Source organism: Pleurodeles waltl, chromosome 8 (assembly GCF_031143425.1).
Source record: "Pleurodeles waltl isolate 20211129_DDA chromosome 8, aPleWal1.hap1.20221129, whole genome shotgun sequence".
Taxonomy (NCBI): Eukaryota; Metazoa; Chordata; class Amphibia; order Caudata; family Salamandridae; genus Pleurodeles; species Pleurodeles waltl.
Window position 1 is genome coordinate 445971903 of NC_090447.1, and position 19810 is coordinate 445991712.

Below are 19810 nucleotides of genomic sequence, written 5' to 3' on the forward strand. Positions count from 1 at the left end.
TAGTTACAATAGGATGCAATGGGGACACATAGGGATAGGGGCAACACAAACCATATACTCCAAAAGTGGAATGCGAACCACGAATGGACCCCAAACCTATGTGACCTTGTAGAGGGTCGCTGGGACTATTAGAAAATAGTGAGAGTTAGAAAAATAACCCTCCCCAAGACCCTGAAAAGTGAGTGCAAAGTGCACTAAAGTTCCCCTAAGGACAAAGAAGTCGTGTTAGAGGAATAATGCAGGAAAGACACAAACCAACAATGCAACAACGATGGATTTCCGGACGAGGGTACCTGTGGAACAAGGGGACCAAGTCCAAAAGTCACGATCAAGTCAAGAGTGGGCAGATGCCCAGGAAATGCCAGCTGTGGGTGCAAAGAAGCTGCCACTGGACAGTAGAAGCTGAGGATTCTGCAAGAACGACAAGGGCTAGAAACTTCCCCTTTGGAGGATGGATGTCCCACGTCGTGAAGAGTTGTGCAGAAGTGTTTTCCTGCAGAAAGACCGCAAACAAGCCTTGCTAGCTGCAAAGCTCATGGTTAGGGTTTTTGGATGCTGCTGTGGCCCAGGAGGGACCAAGATGTCACCATTTGCGTAAGGGGACAGAGGGGGCGTCCAGCAAGACAAGGAGCCCTCTCAGAAGCAAGCAGCACCCGGAGAAGTGCCGGAACAGGCACTACGAAGTGGAGTGAAACGGTGCTCACCCGAAGTTGCACAAGAGAGTCCCACGCCGCCGAAGGACAACTCAGGAGGTCGTGCAATGCAGGTTAGTGTGCCGTGGACCCAGGCTTGGCTGTGCACAAAAGAAATCCTGGAAAAGTGCACAGGAGCCGGAGTAGCTGCAAAACATGCGGTTCCCAGCAATGCAGTCTAGCGTGGGGAGGCAAGGACTTACCTCCACCAAACTTGGACTGAAGAGTCACTGGACTGTGGGAGTCACTTGGACAGAGTTGCTGAGTTCAAGGTACCACGCTCGTCGTGCTGAGAGGAGACCCAGAGGACCGGTAATACAGCAGTTCTTTGGTGCCTGCGGTTGCAGGGGGACGATTCCGTCGACCCACAGGAGATTTCTTCGGAGCTTCTAGTGCAGAGAGGAGGCAGACTACCCCCACAGCATGCACCACCAGGAAAACAGTCGAGAAGGCGGCAGGATCAGCGTTACAGTGTCGCAGTAGTCATCTTTGCTACTTTGTTGCAGTTTTGCAGGCTTCCAGCGCGGTCAGCAGTCGATTCCTTGGCAGAAGGTGAAGAGAGAGATGCAGAGGAACTCTGATGAGCTCTTGCATTCGTTATCTAAGGAATTCCCCAAAGCAGAGACCCTAAATAGCCAGAAAAGAGGGTTTGGCAACCTAGGAGAGAGGATAGGCTAGCAACACCTGAAGGAGCCTATCAGAAGGAGTCTCTGACGTCACCTGCTGGCCCTGGCCACTCAGAGCAGTCCAGTGTGCCAGCAGCACCTCTGTTTCCAAGATGGCAGAGGTCTGGAGCACACTGGAGGAGCTCTGGGCACCTCCCAGGGGAGGTGCAGGTAAGGGGAGTGGTCACTCCCCTTTCCTTTGTCCAGTTTCGCACCAGAGCAGGGCTGAGGGGTCCCTGAACCGGTGTAGATTGGCTTATGCAGAAATGGGGACCATCTGTGCCCATGAAAGCATTTCCAGAGGCTGGGGGAGGCTACTCCTCGCCTGCCTTAACACCTTTTTTCCAAAGGGAGAGGGTGCAACACCCTCTCTCTGAGGAAGTCCTTTGTTCTGCCTTCCTGGGCCAAGCCTGGCTGGACCCCAGGAGGGCAGAAACCTGTCTGAGTGGTTGGCAGCAGCAGCAGCTGCAGTGAAACCCCCGAAAAGGCAGTTTGGCAGTACCCGGGTCTGTGCTAGAGACCCGTGGGATCATGGGATTGTGCCAACAATGCCAGGATGGCATTGAGGGGGCAATTCCATGATCATAGACATGTTACTTGGCCATATTCGGAGTTACCATTGTGAAGCTACACTTAGGTAGTGACCTATGTGTAGTGCACGCGTGTAATGGTGTCCCCGCACTCACAAAGTCCGAGATATTTGCCCTGAACAATGTGGGGGCACCTTGGCCAGTGCCAGGGTGCCCACACACTAAGTAACTTAGCACCCAACCTTTACCAGGTAAAGGTTAGAAATATAGGTGACTTATAAGTTACTTAAGTGCAGTGGTAAATGGCTGTGAAATAACGTGGACGTTATTTCACTCAGGCTGCAGTGGCAGGCCTGTGTAAGAATTGTCAGAGCTCCCTATGGGTGGCAAAAGAAATGCTGCAGCCCATAGGGATCTCCTGGAACCCCAATACCCTGGGTACCTCAGTACCATATACTGGGGAATTATAAGGGTGTTCCAGTATGCCAATGTAAATTGGTGAAATTGGTCACTAGCCTGTTAGTGACAATTTGGAAAGAAATGAGAGAGCATAACCACTGAGGTTCTGGATAGCATAGCCTCAGTGAGACAGTTAGTCATAACACAGGTAGCACATTCAGGGCACACTTATGAGCACTGGGGCCCTGGCTGGCAGGGTCCCAGTGACACATAAAACTAAAACAACATATATACAGTGAAATATGGGGGTAACATGCCAGGCAAGATGGTACTTTCCTACACCCACTCTCGACTTTGTCGCAACTCTTGGACTTGGTCCCCTTGTTCCACAGGTACTCTCGTCCGGAAATCCACTTTGGTTGCATTGCTGGTGTAGGTCTTCCTTGCAGAATTCCCCTATCACGACTTCTGTGCTCTCTAGGGAATATAGGTGCACTTTACACCTACTTTTCAGGGCCTCGGGTGGGCTATTTTTCTAACCCTCACTGTTTTCTTACAGTCCCAGCGACCCTCTACAAGCTCACATAGGTTTGGGGTCCATTTGTGGTTCGCATTCCACTTTTGGAGTATCTGGTTTGTGTTGCCCCTGCACTCTACTGTAACTTTACATTGCTTGCATTACTTCCTTTTGCTATTACTGCATATTTTTGGTATTGTGTACATATATCTTGTGTATATTTGGCATCCTCATACTGAGGGTACTCACTGAGATACTTCTGGCATATTGTCATAAAAATAAAGTTCCTTTATTTTTAGTATATCTGTGTATTGTGTTTTCTTATGATATTGTGCATATGACACCAGTGGTATAGTAGGAGCTTTGCATGTCTCCTAGTTCAGCCTAAGCTGCTCTGCTATAGCTACCTTCTATCAGCCTAAGCTGCTAAAAACACCTCTTCTACACTAATAAGGGATAACTGGACCTGGTACAGAATGTAAGTACCCCTTGGTACCTACTACAAGCCAGGCCAGCCTCCTACACCATGTACATCAGCTTCACCAGTATGAAGAACCTTAAGGGTCTGAATATAAAATTTTGAAAGCTTCTATTAACATATGTCATACATTCTTTTCTAGAGGGTTTTGGTGTTTGAAGCTTATAGGAAAATGGAATTCAGTCAAGGTGCTAAGCCCAAACTACAGAGAATAATGAACTCAGGAGAGCTCAGAAACAAAACCAACAGAGATTCGCCTTTTAAGAATGGGGAAAAGATTCTTCATTATCTCCTAAAATGATGCTCTTTTATAGAATTTTAGGTAAAAGATTTATACATTCACAGCATTAGTATATGGTTCACGTGTTCCTACTCAATAGAAATCAAGCAAAATTAAACATCTGCAACAGAAAACATTTGAGAATGTTCTCACTATATACATGAGATTCTGTGTTCACATTGTCTACTTCATCTGGACACAATGGTTATATGGCAAGTTATTTAGCCTAAGACAGATGAATTCAGCATTGAGAAATTACAATTCGTTCAGATCATTCAGTGAAGCCTTGGCCCGCTCCCTGGAGCCTAGTACATCTTTATTCTAGCAGAGAATGAAACAGCAAAGTTTAATCACATGGTGTTGTACTCACATTAAAGATGGAGGACAAACGCTAAATTGGCCTAATTCACTTGAAGCACAATTTCTACATTTTTCGACATAACTTTTACTCGAAATCAGGTTAGAATTGCCATGTGCTTTTAGTCCCTGATAGTTTATATATCAATTCATTTACTGTTCCATAGGTGTGCCTAATTGTTCTTGGTGGTGGAGTGCTGCCTTTGACTGATTTAATTTGAAAAGTCATCCATATACCGACTTAAAACATGGAAATGTTACACATAAGAAAACTCCAAACTTGTTAGTTATGGGCGCCACTGACTCCATAGGACAGTGTGGTCTCCTAAATGCAGACGAAGGTGCGAAGAGGGCCTCTGAATAGACACAGAGAACCGGACACGAACTGGGGCCTTAAGTTGTCGGGGCCGTGAGTCGCCCGTGCTTTTCTGAGCGCAAAGGGCCACACCCCGAAGGTCAGAAGGACGAGAGAAGAATTAAGACTTTTACAAAGGGCGGGCTGTACTGCTGGGGAGCGGCCACAGGCGTCATGGGCTCCTGTTAAAAAGCCGCTGCGTGTATTGACTCCGGGACAGCAGAAAACAGTGGCTTATCTTTCTCGCTCCTTGAGTCCGTCGCATTCTTCAAAATAGGAGGCAGGGGGCGGAAGCCAAGCGGCCCGCGAGACTGGCATTAGAACTCTATTTGAGGTAAACGGGCTGGGCCACCTTTAAATGGCGGGGGGACTGGGACCAGCTGCTATCCTGCCCTTCTCTGTTTTATGCTGAGCCTATCGCTTTTCACACCTGTCACTTCGTTTCAAGAGCTTTGTTTTTTTCCAAGTATCAGTGAGCTCTGGTGTCTGTTTTGAGGGTATTCGGAGCCCCTTAATTAAAATCCCTCTAGCATGGACGAAGAACGACGTGCCCCCCGCAGGAGGTATCGGTACAGTTTGCCCCTGCTGAAGCCCGTACGTACAACCCACAAGTAAGTAAACGAAGAAGCAAGTTGATACTGCGGTCTTTGTAGGCACAGCTAGGGCACCCGTGCCCAAATAACACCGTGAAGCACAGGGGCTGAGCACATTTTATTTTATTTTGTAGATAGATTGCCCAAAGGAACCTTCGCAGGACTGTAAGTGTGCGCGTGTCAATGCCAGCCAATGTTATTCTAACTTAGGTTTCCTCTTGCTTATCAGCTGTCAGTGTATATAAAGGGCTGTCGCAAACCAGTTGAAACATGGCCCCTTTTTTTCCACAGCATAATACTTAAACTGCATAGCCTGTCACCGCGCAGCTTCTTTGTTGTTATTGTACAGTAGTGCGTAGAATGTTGAATTACTGCTCCGTAGAGTGTAATAAGCATACCTTTCTCTTGGATTTTGTATGTGAATTGCAGTTAAGTATACACTTGTTAATCTCAACCAGAAAATCAAGTTTCAGATGAAAGTTTATGACCTACTTGGACCGCGGGTTTGACCCATAAACAGCGGGTGCCCGCGAGCCACAACCTAGGTTAGAGAAAAATAAAGTTTACTGTGTTCCTTTGACCTCTACCCTAGTTTTAGGCTATATGGAGGGTTGTTGCTGTACCAAACATAAACAGAGCAATGTGTTAAATCCCACTGCAAAGGGTTAGTAACCCATACAATGCACCTACACCCATAGGAAATTTGCAATAGTTTTTCTTTTGACTCTGGGATATATATCTCTTTATATTTTTTTGATCCTAATGCATGCTATCTTTTTTGACAGCGCATACTAGTGCTTCAGTTGAGGCTACCAATCGTCCATGTTACTGTATTCTGTGCTTGTGTTGCTCCCACAAATCAAGATTACGATGTGACAGCGCGCAGGGAAGTAAACTGCAGTCTCTTAGTAAAGTCATCAATGCTTTTTCTCCTTTGGTCACATAGATCTTTTCAAAGTTGACATGAAGCACTGAATGGGGAGTCCGCATCAATAATACATTTCAATCTTGTGGAGCCAATTTGACGCCACAGTGGGGACCAGGAATCAGTGACTGTAGTTAAAAGGATTTATTCCAGATTATTGATCAATCCAGTATATAGACATGCCAGAAATACATTCAAATGTTCAGTCGTAGCAAAATAAGATACAGAAGAGTAACAGGCACTGCAGTACAGAAACTAAGAGTTAGAAATAGGTGTTCCATAAAGAAACAAAAATTCTCTCTCCTAAACATAAAGTAATTCTAAAATCATCTAATCATTGTCCTCATTAGGGAATAAGGTCTCAGGAAATGTGGGTAATGTAAGAAGGTGTCAGCATAGCAAAGACTTTAGTAGAAGTCTTCAAGAAAAAGTAATAAGTGCTCAGCATGAAGCCTCATACTTGCAAGAATAAAAGAAAAAAGAGAGGTCTGAACCCCGAAGGTCTAAGGGCATCGGCCTTTACCACTAACTGTGTGAACACCAGTTAGAACTACAGAAGCTTCAGCAACATTCATCGCATTTCCCACACCACCTAGGTTTCCCATCCCACTGAAACTTAGTTATTGCAACCTTGAACATCTCTTGTTCCTGGTACATGATGAATAAGAGCAGGAGTGGCTCGCGGTGCTAAAGAGGTGTGGGGCTGCGGGTGGGGGGTCTGGAGGAGTTAATAAAAAAAAAACTTACCTGAATCGCCACCACCACTGACACCACCGTGCTGCTGCTCTCCTGCACAGACAGGCTGTTGGCACAGGCTCCCAGCCTGCCCTGTGACCAATCCTGATGCTGCTCAGAGCAGCGTTAGTATTGGCTGGGAGCGCCCAGCCAGGGCGCTCCCAGGCAGACTGGGAGCTTGTGCCTGCTCTTTCCAGCCCGGCAACACAGTGCCGGGCTGAAGAGAGTCTGCTGTGCATGTGTGTTTGGCCGGCCCGAGACGACCAGCCAGACATACATGCGCAGTGAGAGGGAGTGATGTGCACTCCCCCTTAGTGCTTGTTACAGTCTGTGGTCCCGCCCCTTTTACCAAAAAACAAAAATAGACATAGGCCCTCATTACGACCCTGGCGGTATAGAACCGCCAGGGCCGCGGCACGCGGGAGCACCGCCGACAGGCTGGCGATGCCCCACAGGGCATTCTGACCGCGGGTCAGAACAGGAAAACTGGCGGTCTCCCGCCAGTTTCCCGTGGCCCGTTTGAATCCTCCAAGGCGGCGCAGCTTGCTGCGCCGCCGAGGGGATTCTGACAAGCCATACCGCCATCCTGTTCCTGGCGGTTCGGCCGCCAGGAACAGGATGGCGGTATGGCTTGTCGTGGGGCCCCTGGGGGCCCCTGCAGTGCCCATGCCAATGGCATGGGCACTGCAGGGGCCCCCGTAAGAGGGCCCCACTTTGTATTTCACTGTCTGCATTGCAGACAGTGAAATACGCGACGGGTGCCACTGCACCCGTCGCACCTTCCCACTCCGCCGGCTCGATTCCGAGCCGGCGTCCTCGTGGGAAGGTTGTTTCCCGCTGGGCGGGCGGGCGGCCACCCGCCCGCCCAGCGGGAAACTCAGAATGCCGGCCGCGGTCTTCAGACCGCGGTGCGGTATTCCTGCGGCGCAACTTTGGCGGGCGGCCTCCGCCGCCCGTCAAAGTTGTAATGAGGGCCATAGTTTATTATCGTTTTTTGATAACAGGTTTGCAGCTGCTGGCTGGGGGGGGGGGGCAGCGATGCTCCTCTGCATACCTGAACAAGAGGCTTCACCAGCTCGTTGGGTCCCCATGGTCCTTGCCAAGATTTCTCTTTTTAAGCCTCACTATCAGTCGACTAATACATACAACAATACTGCTTTATTTAGCTAATTAAATCATGAGAATGCATCAACAAAGAAAGAACATGCTGACCAATTAAAAATACATTTCAAGACTGAAGCCTGTAGTCAGGCTAACTTTGACTAAGCATTTAATGTGCATTTAAAATATATGATTATACATGCACATGTTTAACTTTCAGAATAAATGCAAAACATAAAAAAAGAGTGCATGTTTACATATCCATATATAGCTTGAAGTGTGAATATAAAACATGGATAATGAATGTGTAGAACTCTTGTGGTATTTGCAGTAGTTACATTTCAATAATGTGTTTAAATGCTTCATAGAAGTTATTATGATTAAGGCACACAGTGAATATAATGTAGAATATAAATGCATAACTGCTTTAAATGGTGACGTGCAGTAATGTATTTAAATGCTTCATACATGTTAATATGATTAAGGTACACAGTGTATATAATGTAGAATATGAATGCATAACTGCTCAATGGTGACATGCAATGAATGGAGTCTAAATTGCGCTACTCCAATCCCCCCTCTGACGGGAACGTTAGCCATCACAATAACACACATATGTATCTTATCAGGCGAGATCAAGTCAAATCCTTGAGGTTTTTAACAATTTCTGTCTGGTATTTTCCAAGTGTTTCATTTCATCATGGTATCTACACTGACTCTCATCTAATTACATATCCCTTCTAGTTCTTTTTAAACCCTTTGCATGTTGCTTCTTCTTCCATGCCTTTATATGCTTGCATCCTTTAAAGATTATAGAAGACATATCCCAGAAATAGCAATAATTATAAGAGGTCTCAAGATGGAACCTACTGTTCCACTCCGCAGGTTTCCAAACCAATTGCCCACTCTAGAAAATCTATTTCCAGTTACTTCCAGGCTCCTGTACCTTCCAATACCCTTAAATCTCCCTTTAAATCAATAATATTCTTAATGCATTTATTATCTCCTCACTCTTACCAGGGATGTTAGTACAGCATTGTTGTATCTTTTACAACTTTCAGGCTCCACCCTTATTTGCTAGAAGAATGTCTAATGCAAGGTGGTTCTGCAACACCATGGATAATAGCTATCATTTCAGTATCTACAGTTAATAATGAACTTACTGTACTCCTCCACAGCTTATCCACTACAGTGACCAATTGTCTAATCTTCAGATCATTTAAAACTAGTCTTATAGCTGGAACCATTGCACCAAATATGTCTCCCACTATTTCAGCACTACTACTACTCTGTTTAGTCCTGACTTTCGTTTCCCATACAGGATCATTAAAATGTTCTGCATGATAAATCTTTGGGACGACTACAGCTAAATACCAGGTACCATACAATCCCTTAGGTAACATGAAATATGCATGTTCCTCACATGCATAATAAACTCCAGCAATAACAGGATCTTGTCCTCCTATGAATAAAGGCTAATTCCCTCCATATTTGAAAATGTGATCACAGTCAGTCCTACCCATGTTTTTAGAGTGATTGACAGATTTCACTCTACGTACACATAATTTTGACTTGTGATGCCAATATAGAAGTAATACCAGGATGACTCCTAACTCTTTGTGTTTTAATTCTTCTTTACCCCACTTTCCCTTATATCTTTGATCTCATCCTGTTTTCTTCCTTTCATCTATTGCTCTCTTCCTGTCTTCTGTCAAATCCCAAAAAATCTTCTCAATCTCAGTTAAAGAACATGTCAAATTGTGTCTGTGAACATAAGCTGCGTCTGCTGTTATAATCGGTTTGAAGAACCTGTCAGCTCTTTCCCTTGTTTTAGCACTGGAATGACAATTTAAATGATTAAACAGAGGAACTTCATATTATAATTTGAGCAATAATATTGAACCTGTCCTGTCTTTTCCTATACAAAAGACTCAACAGAAGGCTACATGTGACAACATATGTATGAGGAATATGGTGATAGGTAATTCCCTCTGCAGCTGACGCAGGCAACTGCGTACATGCTTAGCAATCCTTAGCATCACAGTTCAAAATAAGCATTTGAAGCATATTCTCCTCTCGATTAATCTATGTGCAATTCCCTATAATCTTGTGTATGCAAACTGTCATCACCTGGACTCAAATTTAAAGGGTAACATTAGACTTAATCTCAGTTAATGTGGAAAATGTAGGTCAAGACAATCCTACAAGGAAACCAATTAGTATCATAATAATGACAAACAATACTCCTACTACCATAAACCTATGTCTGTTGGTGTTATTAGTTTCCATGACTTCACTAGATTCAGACTGTTGAGCAGAAAATAGCAGTAGCAGTGTCTTCTCTGTATGTTTCAACTTGCGCAAATGGCAAAACAAAGTTCATGTGCTGTGCAATGAAATAATTCACAAAATCTTCATGAGTCTTCCCTAGCCCTACTCTGTCGTCATCTTAACGACGCCCTTATGCTTCATCTGTAGCCTCGGGTCTAGCCTATCTTCTTAATTCTCTAAACTAAGTCTATTTAATTATCTCTTAATGGAAGCATAGGTCGAAGTTCATTTTAAACTATCATGTCAGTCGCAACTCAAATCAGTTTGTTCGATGGATAAGCAAGTTCAAGACGCCAGGACGAGAACAAAGGAGTTGCTGCACCAGAAAAGGCTCCAGGACCCCTGCTTGCTGCACCAGAGTCCATACAATCGTCGCTGCGGAGGAGCTGACCACTGGATTGACCTCAAAAGACCCCGAGGACCTCCAGGCTTCGCAAATAGCCTGAGATCGCCCTCCTGAGTGGAGGCACCACTCGAGAAGCAAAGAAACCTACAAAGAACTGTCAAACCGGTAAGGGTCACTTAACCGACCGGCCAATATCTCAGCAACGGGAAGTTGCAGCCAGACCCGATGACACACCAACGACAGCCTGGCTGAGGCATACAATGGTGCCGACTTTGGTGGCATAGCGCCCTCCCGTGGCCGAGTTGTGCCAATACCCCAGGTACTGGTCAGTGCACGTTGGACACCACCAAAAGTAGCTCACCCAGAGCTGCAACTGGACCAGGAGGAAGCCCCAGTAGAGGGACTTCAGAGACACCCTGGTCCTCCCATCAGATCGCCCTCGTCGTCCTGCAAGGCCCCGGAAGAAGACCTACTTCCAGCTCCAAAGGGTTCCATTGCGCACAGCATCCAAGACCTTTAACTCGCCCTGCAACCGGCCGCCCTGAGTCCTGCATTGCAGAAGTTGCTGAGCCCTGGGTCGCTAACCCCTTGAAACCTCAACAGCCCAAGGGGACCCAAAGGCACCACCTTTAAACCAGCAAACCAGCTCCTTTTCCAGGTGCCCCTTCGAAGTGGCCCTGTGCCTGTGCCAAGAGACTTTCCAGCACTGCTCCCGCCGGAACCGGGAGCCAACCGAGACTCTCCAACTGGCTCGGTGTGCCCACCAACCTCATTGATCATCCTGTGAAAGAAGAGACTGGTAACTCACCTGTGTGATTTTATATGCATTTTTCTAGGTGGCCTTCCATTGATTCCTATGGTGCGTAATTACGTACAGAAAGACTAATTTTATTAAAAAGTTGAAGAATCATAACTTAAAAAGTACTTAATGTATCTTAACCATTGTGGTATTATTATTACAAATTATATATAAGTCTGAATAATTTTTTATAAATTCTGGTCTTGAGTTATTCATTGAGTGTGTGTGGTGCATGATTGGATTTGTAAGTACAACCAATGCTTAGCACATCTCATGGATTAGCCCAACTGCTCAACCAGCTACCTTAAAAAGTGGAGCATTAGGTGGTCAAATTTTTATCTCTGCAAACCAACGTGTGGCTGCCTGGACCCCTTGCACAGTTTGCCTAGTTTTGCACGCTACATAGAGGGCCAGCCTCCTACAATCATAAAGAGGACACTCCATGAATGTGGGCTGCATGAATCCAGTTAGGAAGACTTCTAGACTTAACAGCAGTGTTTGTCACAAGGATGACCTGGAAAGAGCCATGCCACTTAGGTTCCTGACATGTCTTCCAGACGTGTTTCTTCATCAAGAGCTAGTCGCCAGGACTGAAGTCATGACCCTATTCCACACGTGAAGAGACAGTGGCATCTTCAACTTGATGAGCTACAGAACGGAACACATCAGCTAGTCCCATACAATAATCATAATCAAGATCAATGTCATACGTAATGTTCACAAGCACATTTGCAGGCATTGCAGGCAGCCTCATTGCTCTTCCCATGATTATTGTGTGAGGCGAAAGTCTGTGGGGACAGAACTGTTTTTCGATCAGGAACACTGCAAAGACTCATCAGCACACGAAACAAAGCATCAGGCAATTTCATAGACATTGACACACACACTTTGGCCAGTCTGGAGTTCACCATGCCATTTACCTGCTCAACAATGCAGAAGCCTCTAGCTGATAACTGCAATGTAACCTTTGCTCCACTTGTAATGCTGCACACAACATTTTCAGGACCTCGTTATTGAAATTAGTTCCTTGGTCTGACTTAGGCAAAGTCAGGCAACCAAATCTTGGTATTAACTCCATCAACAACGGCCTGGCTGCTGTGAGACTGCCACTTCTTTTGGTTTGATAGGCTTTCACCCAACTTGAAAAGCTTCACACAATCATCAGGACATATCTCAGCCCATTGCACACAGGCATTTTGATGAAGTCCATTTGCATCCTGTTGAACAGTTCTCCTGATCGCCCTTTTGCCTTAATGTCACTGGGGTTCTTTTCCCTACATTCATCTGTTGACACACAACACACCCCTGACATAATCTTTCATCCACCATTCTTAATCAGGGGTTAAAGCAATGTTGTCTGATGTTGTCTGAGCAACCTGACAATTGCATCCCTCTCAACGTGTGCGGGTTCATGAAAGTGACTAACCATTGGGGAAAGTAAGCTATCTGGTAACGCTGGTCTGCTATCTATAGAAACCCATATGTCATGATCCCTCTTTACAAAACTTGCTCTGATCCATCTTTGCTGTTCTGCCTTTGGCACTTCCTCCGGCAATCTTTTCAGTTCCTCCCAAGTATCTGTTGTTAACAACAAAAGGTTATAGTTGGTCTCACCTTCAGATTCATTTGCATATTCACCACTGAATGTTCGGAACCCATGGGCACAATAACATACAACCTCATCAGCATATTGGTTGTCAACTGTCACATACTCATCACCAGTTCAATGGGCAGAACAATTTGCAACTGCAATCTTTGCAGGCAGCTGTAACTCTTTAAGCTGTCTCATGCCATTTTCCCCATTGTGGGTCGGGAATCCAGATGACATCATAAACCCTCTTTGTGACCGTACTGTCTGAAATTGTGACCACCAAAGCCATACAGGCCACCTGTAAATATAGTCACTCTCAGCTGTTCAGAGACACAGCAAACTCTAGTAAGAGCAATCAGATCAACCCCTTACATAGAAAACGCTCCTCAAAGCCAAGAGGCTTTGACTACTCCTGAGACTGTGCAAACTGTGTAGGCAGCTCTCAGAGTTCCCTCATTGTCCCATTGACAAGACCCATCAAAAAAACTGTATGCAATCAGACTCTAACAGTGGCTCATAACTTTAATCTTGTCTTGGCTTGGCGCATATTTCAGTGACATGAAGACATTCATGCTCAACCTCCCCATCATCATTTTCAAACTCAGCCTGTGGCAAAAGTGTGGCAGGATTCAGAGAAACACATCTCTTCAAGGTAACATTGTCGGCCCAAGTATGATTTTTCATATTTTGTCAAGCGACTGTCAAATACTGAGTGCAGGTACGCATCAGCAAAATCTCAACTGTTAGGGGTTGTCCAATCACAATCCTCTCACATCGTTCTATACTGCCACCTATCAATCAATCAATCAATCAATCAGTCAGTTTTTATAAAGTGCAACTACTCACCCGTGAGGTTCTAAAGGCGCTGTTGGTGGGTCTGGGCCTCATTCGAAGAGGAATCTCTTGAGGTTCTTCCTGAAGATGGTGAGTGATGGGCTTTGTCTAAGGTGCGTTGGTAGGATGTTCCAGCTCTTACCTGCAAGGTAGGTGAAATATCTTCCTCTGACGTTGGTTTTCTGGATGTGTGGAATGGTGGCTAGTTCCTGCTGGATGGATCGGAAGAGTCTGGAGGGGTTATGGAACTACTGCCGCTAGTGCTTTAATGCATCCAGGCAGTCCTGTGGCTACAGGGTTGAGTAGAGTAGGAGGCTGGCCTTGTTGATAGTGGGTACCTAATGTACTTACACCTTATACCAGTTCCATTTATCCCTTATTAGTGAAACGTAGACAGTGTTCTAGCAGCTTAGGCTGTCTAGAGGTAGCTGTAGCATAGCACCTTAGGCTGAACTAGGAGACATGCAAAGCTCCTGCAATACCATACACAGTACTTATACACAATAAAAGATAATACTCAGTGTTACCAAAAATAAAGGTACTTTATTTTAGTGACACAAGGCCAAAATTATCTTAGAGACAATACTCCTTCTGGAGGTAAGTATTATACACAATGTACACTAGAGACCAAAATCAGATAAGTAAATAGTCATAGAATAGTGCAAGCAGCAGAAAATACAAAATAATGCAATAGGACGGTGGGCAACACAAACCATATACTAAGAAAGTGGAATGCGAATTCCCCCCTAGGCAAGTGTAGTGTGTAGAGGGATGCTGGGAGTGTAAGAAACCACCAAAGGTAACTAAAGTACTCGACCCCAGAGCCCAGGAAAGTAGGGGTAAAGCACTGCAAGCTTCCTCAGGACACACTACAAGTCGTGATAAGAGATATTGCAAGAACCAAACAAGACTGCAATCAACAAACTGTGGATTCCTGGACCTGAAGACCTGTGAAGAGAGGAGACCAAGTCCAGAAGTTGCAGAAGATTCCAGGAAGGACAGGAGCCCCTGCCAACCTAGCAGATGGTGCAAAAGTGGATTCTCTGGTTAGAAAAAGTGAGCAGAAGAGCACCAAAGAAGATGGCTGCGGGTTCCTGCGTGGTGCAGGAGATGTCCCAAGTTGAGTTGTTGGATGCAGGCTGTTTGCGTTGCTGGATTTGTCCAACAAGCCTTGGTTCAAGCAAGTTTGAGGTTTGATTTAAAATGGCGCTGCCTGGACTCAGGAGGGACCTGGGGGTCTCAACTCGGACTGAGGAGACAAAGGGGGCTCTCAGTACTAGAGAGAGCCTGCAGAAGACCAGGCAGCACCCACAGGAGTCCCAGGACACAGGGACAAATTGCGGTTGGTGCAGCACAACAAACAAAGGTCCCACGCTGCCAGAGAACGACTCAGCAAGATGTGCGTCGCATGATTGAGTTCTGGGGACCTGGATTACACTGTGCATGAAGGATTCTTGGAAGAAGTGCACAGAAGCCCAAGGAGCTGGAGATGACGCAGTGCACAGGGGTACTGTCGCAAACCGGGAAGGCAAGTTCTTGCCTCATCCAAATTTGGACAGCTGGACCTTAGGACAGTCTGGGTCACGTCTGTCCACCACCTGAGTTCCAGGGAGCACGCTCGTCGACAGGAGATGCGTCCCAGAGAAATGGTCGTTGTCGCATAAGGGTGCCTGCAGGAGCAGGGAAGTGACTCCGTGTCAGGGAGACCAGATCCTTGGGGCCTGCGCATGTTCCAAACATGTCCACCACTAGACAGCTCCAAAACTCCAATAGGTATACCACAGAGCCTGAGAGAGTCCAAGTGGGGGAAAAGGGGATTAGGTAGGGAACAGCTGGGAAGGAGACCTGTAGGAAGCAAGAGGTTAAACAACACAATGTCAAGATATAGTCACATTGACTTTCAATAGACTATGGTTCTAAGAATTCGTATACTGTAATCATGGATAACCTAGGACATGACTATAACTAGGCCTCAAGAAATCTAGGTACCTGGAAAAATCAAGAATAGGTTAATACAATGTTTCATTTGAGCTTTTCACAAAATATCATTGTAGGAGGCTGGACTGGCTTGTAGTGAGTACCAAGGGGTACTTGCACCTTGCACCAGGCCCAGTTATCCCTTATTAGTGTATAGGGTGTCTAGCAGCTTAGGCTGATAGATAATGGTAGCTTAGCAGAGCAGCTTAGGCTGAACTAGGAGACGTGTGAAGCTACTACAGTACCACTTAGTGTCATATGCACAATATCATAAGAAAACACAATACACAGTTATACTAAAAATAAAGGTACTTTATTTTTATGACAATATGCCAAAATATCTTAGAGTGTACCCTCAGTGAGAGGATAGGAAATATACACAAGATATATATACACAATAGCAAAAATATGCAGTATAGTCTTAGAAAACAGTGCAAACAATGTATAGTTACAATAGGATGCAATGGGGAAACATAGGGATAGGGGCAACACAAACCATATACTCCAAAAGTGGAATGCGAACCACGAATGGACCCCAAACCTATGTGACCTTGTAGAGGGTCGCTGGGACTATTAGAAAATAGTGAGAGTTAGAAAAATAACCCTCCCCAAGACCCTGAAAAGTGAGTGCAAAGTGCACTAAAGTTCCCCTAAGGACCAAGAAGTCGTGTTAGAGGAATAATGCAGGAAAGACACAAACCAGCAATGCAACAACTGTGGATTTCCAATCTAGGGTACCTGTGGAACAAGGGGACCAAGTCCAAAAGTCACAAGCAAGTCGGAGATGGGCAAATGCCCAGGAAATGCCAGCTGCGGGTGCAAAGAAGCTTCTACTGGACAGAAGAAGCTGAGGTTTCTGCAGGAAAGAAAAGGGCTAGAGACTTCCCCTTTGGTGGACGGATCCCTCTCGCCGTGGAGAGTCGTGCAGAAGTGTTTTCCTGCCGAAAGAACGCCAACAAGCCTTGCTAGCTGCAAATCATGCGGTTAGCGTTTTTGGACGCTGCTGAGGCCCAGGAGGGACCAGGAGGTCGCAAATTGGACCAGCAGAGAGAGGGGACGTCGAGCAAGACAAGGAGCCCTCTCTGAAGCCGGTAGCACCCGGAGAAGTGCCAAAAACAAGCACTACGAGGATGTGTGAAACGGTGCTCGCCGAAGTTGCACAAAGGAGTCCCACGTCGCCGGAGACCAACTTAGAAAGTCGTGCAATGCAGGTTAGAGTGCCGTGGACCCAGGCTTGGCTGTGCACAAAGGATTTCCGCCGGAAGTGCACAGGGGCCGGAGTAGCTGCAAAAGTCGCGGCTCCCAGCAATGCAGCCCAGCGAGGTGAGGCAAGGACTTACCTCCACCAAACTTGGACTGAAGAGTCACTGGACTGTGGGGGTCACTTGGACAGAGTCGCTGGATTCGAGGGACCTCGCTCGTCGTGCTGAGAGGAGACCCAAGGACCGGTAATGCAGCTTTTTGGTGCCTGCGGTTGCAGGGGGAAGATTCCGTCGACCCACGGGAGATTTCTTCGGAGCTTCTGGTGCAGAGAGGAGGCAGACTACCCCCACAGCATGCACAAGCAGGAAAACAGTTGAGAAGGCGGCAGGATCAGCGTTACAGAGTTGCAGTAGTCGTCTTAGCTACTTTGTTGCAGGTTTGCAGGCTTCCAGCGCGGTCAGCAGTCGATTCCTTGACAGAAGGTGAAGAGAGAGATGCAGAGGAACTCGGATGAGCTCTTGCATTCGTTATCTAAAGTTTCCCCAGAGACAGAGACCCTAAATAGCCAGAAAAGAGGGTTTGGCTACTTAGGAGAGAGGATAGGCTACTAACACCTGAAGGAGCCTATCAGAAGGAGTCTCTGACGTCACCTGGTGGCACTGGCCACTCAGAGCAGTCCAGTGTGCCAGCAGCACCTCTGTTTCCAAGATGGCAGAGGTCTGGAGCACACTGGAGGAGCTCTGGACACCTCCCAGGGGAGGTGCAGGTCAGGGGAGTGGTCACTCCCCTTTCCTTTGTCCAGTTTCGCGCCAGAGCAGGGCTAAGGGGTCCCCTGAACCAGTGTAGACTGGCTTATGCAGAATTGGGCACCTCTGTGCCCAACAAAGCATTTCCAGAGGCTGGGGGAGGCTACTCCTCCCCTGCCTTCACACCATTTTCCAAAGGGAGAGGGTGTCACACCCTCTCTCAGAGGAAGTTCTTTGTTCTGCCATCCTGGGCCAGGCCTGGCTGGACCCCATGAGGGCAGATGCCTGTCTGAGGGGTTGGCAGCAGCAGCAGCTGCAGTGAAACCCCAGGAAGGGCAGTTTGGCAGTACCAGGGTCTGTGCTACAGACCACTGGGATCATGGGATTGTGCCAACTATGCCAGGATGGCATAGAGGGGGCAATTCCATGATCATAGACATGTTACATGGCCATATTCGGAGTTACCATTGTGAAACTACATATAGGTAGTGACCTATATGTAGTGCACGCGTGTAATGGTGTCCCCGCACTCACAAAGTTCAGGGAATTGGCTCTGAACAATGTGGGGGCACCTTGGCTAGTGCCAGGGTGCCCACACACTAAGTAACTTTGCACCTAACCTTTACCAGGTAAAGGTTAGACATATAGGTGACTTATAAGTTACTTAAGTGCAGTGTAAAATGGCTGTGAAATAACGTGGACGTTATTTCACTCAGGCTGCAGTGGCAGGCCTGTGTAAGAATTGTCAGAGCTCCCTATGGGTGGCAAAAGAAATGCTGCAGCCCATAGGGATCTCCTGGAACCCCAATACCCTGGGTACCTCAGTACCATATACTAGGGAATTATAAGGGTGTTCCAGTAAGCCAATGTAAATTGGTAAAATCGGTCACTAGCCTGTCAGTGACAATTTGAAATAAATGAGAGAGCATAACCACTGAGGTTCTGGTTAGCAGAGCCTCAGTGAGACAGTTAGGCACCACACAGGGAACACATACATATAGGCCACAAACTTATGAGCACTGGGGCCCTGACTAGCAGGGTCCCAGTGACACATAACAAACATACTGAAAACATAGGGTTTTCACTATGAGCACTGGGCCCTGGCTAGCAGGATCCCAGTGAGACAGTGAAAACACCCTGACATACACTCACAAACAGGCCAAAAGTGGGGGTAACAAGGCTAGAAAGAGGCTACTTTCTCACACAACCCCCCCCCCCCAAACGAAGGACAATAAGGCTAACCTTGGCCAGTTGAGACTTTATTGTCTAAGTGGTGATAAGTAGAGAGTAGCTCTGCAATAGACTGGTTACTCCCTTTATCATCCACTATATGGTTACTTCCCTGTGGGGATGTAAACCACCCTGTTTGAAGTTTTTTAGCTAAGCAACAATGTGAAGATGTATTTTCAGAGTTTCTATCAGTAAGTTTTAGTTTAGAGCAGTGGGAATTGTCCACTGAACCTATTTGTAATGATGGAAATGCCAGACAGGGATGCTGTCTCAGAAAAGCCATAGCTGGGCAAAAACTTTGTCCATATGGCTGGAATAGAGAACAGGGATGCTGTTTCTCTTGAGTTGGAGCAGGGCAGGGATGCTGTCCTCTGAGCTCCACACTAGGGCAGGGATGCTGTCCTAAGTGTTGTGAGGCAGTCCAGGGTTTCTGCACTAAAGTTTCTCTGGGAGGGTTGGAGGGATGCTCCATGTTAACTAAAATGGTGCTCTTTTTCTCACCAATGTTAGTTATCCCACAGAGAGGTACTTCTACCTCAGGGAGTCCAGTTTTGCCAACTGATGATTCCCTTGGAACAGGTGCCACCCCAGGAGAGGTTTCTCCCACCACAGGAATGGTATCCTGAATGGTAGGGTGGTTAGGGGATACTGTGATGCCCTTTTTACCTGTTGATGGAGAGGGATCCTGAGTTTTCAGGCCTTCTCTCCTATGCTTTTTCATTTCAGTAGAAATGAAAGGGAACAATTCCTCAGGGATGCCCAGCATGGCTGCATGGGCATAAAACTCTACATCAGCCCAACCTGAGGCCTCTAGGTCATTACCTAAGAGACAGTCTACAGGTAAGCTAGGTGATACCACCACTTGCTTAGGACCAGTAACTCCACCCCAACTAAACTGAATTATAGCTAAGGGAAGAAACTTAGTGGAGTTATGGACATCAATAATCTTATACTGTTGTCCAATGATGTGTTGATCAGGGTGCACTAGGTTTTCAGTCACCAAAGTGATACTGGCACCTGTGTCCCTGTAGGCCAAGGCCTCAACACCATTTATTGAAACTGTCTGCCTGTACTTATCCATTGTAAGGGGACAAGCAGCCAGTGTGGCAAGGCCAATGCCACTAGG

At 46.5% G+C, this 19810-nt stretch overlaps 1 protein-coding gene across 1 annotated transcript in view; it reads left to right on the top strand.

Moving 5' to 3' along the window:
• The first annotated feature begins 4735 nt into the window (after positions 1-4735).
• LOC138249528 (ATP-binding cassette sub-family C member 5-like) overlaps positions 4736-19810 on the top strand; it is a 2567733-nt gene continuing 2552658 nt past the window's right edge. Inside the window, exon 1 of the mRNA XM_069203478.1 lies at positions 4736-4884. Within this exon, the coding sequence (XP_069059579.1) occupies positions 4805-4884 (80 nt within the window). The 5' untranslated portion in view covers positions 4736-4804. The remainder of the gene's footprint in view (positions 4885-19810) is intronic.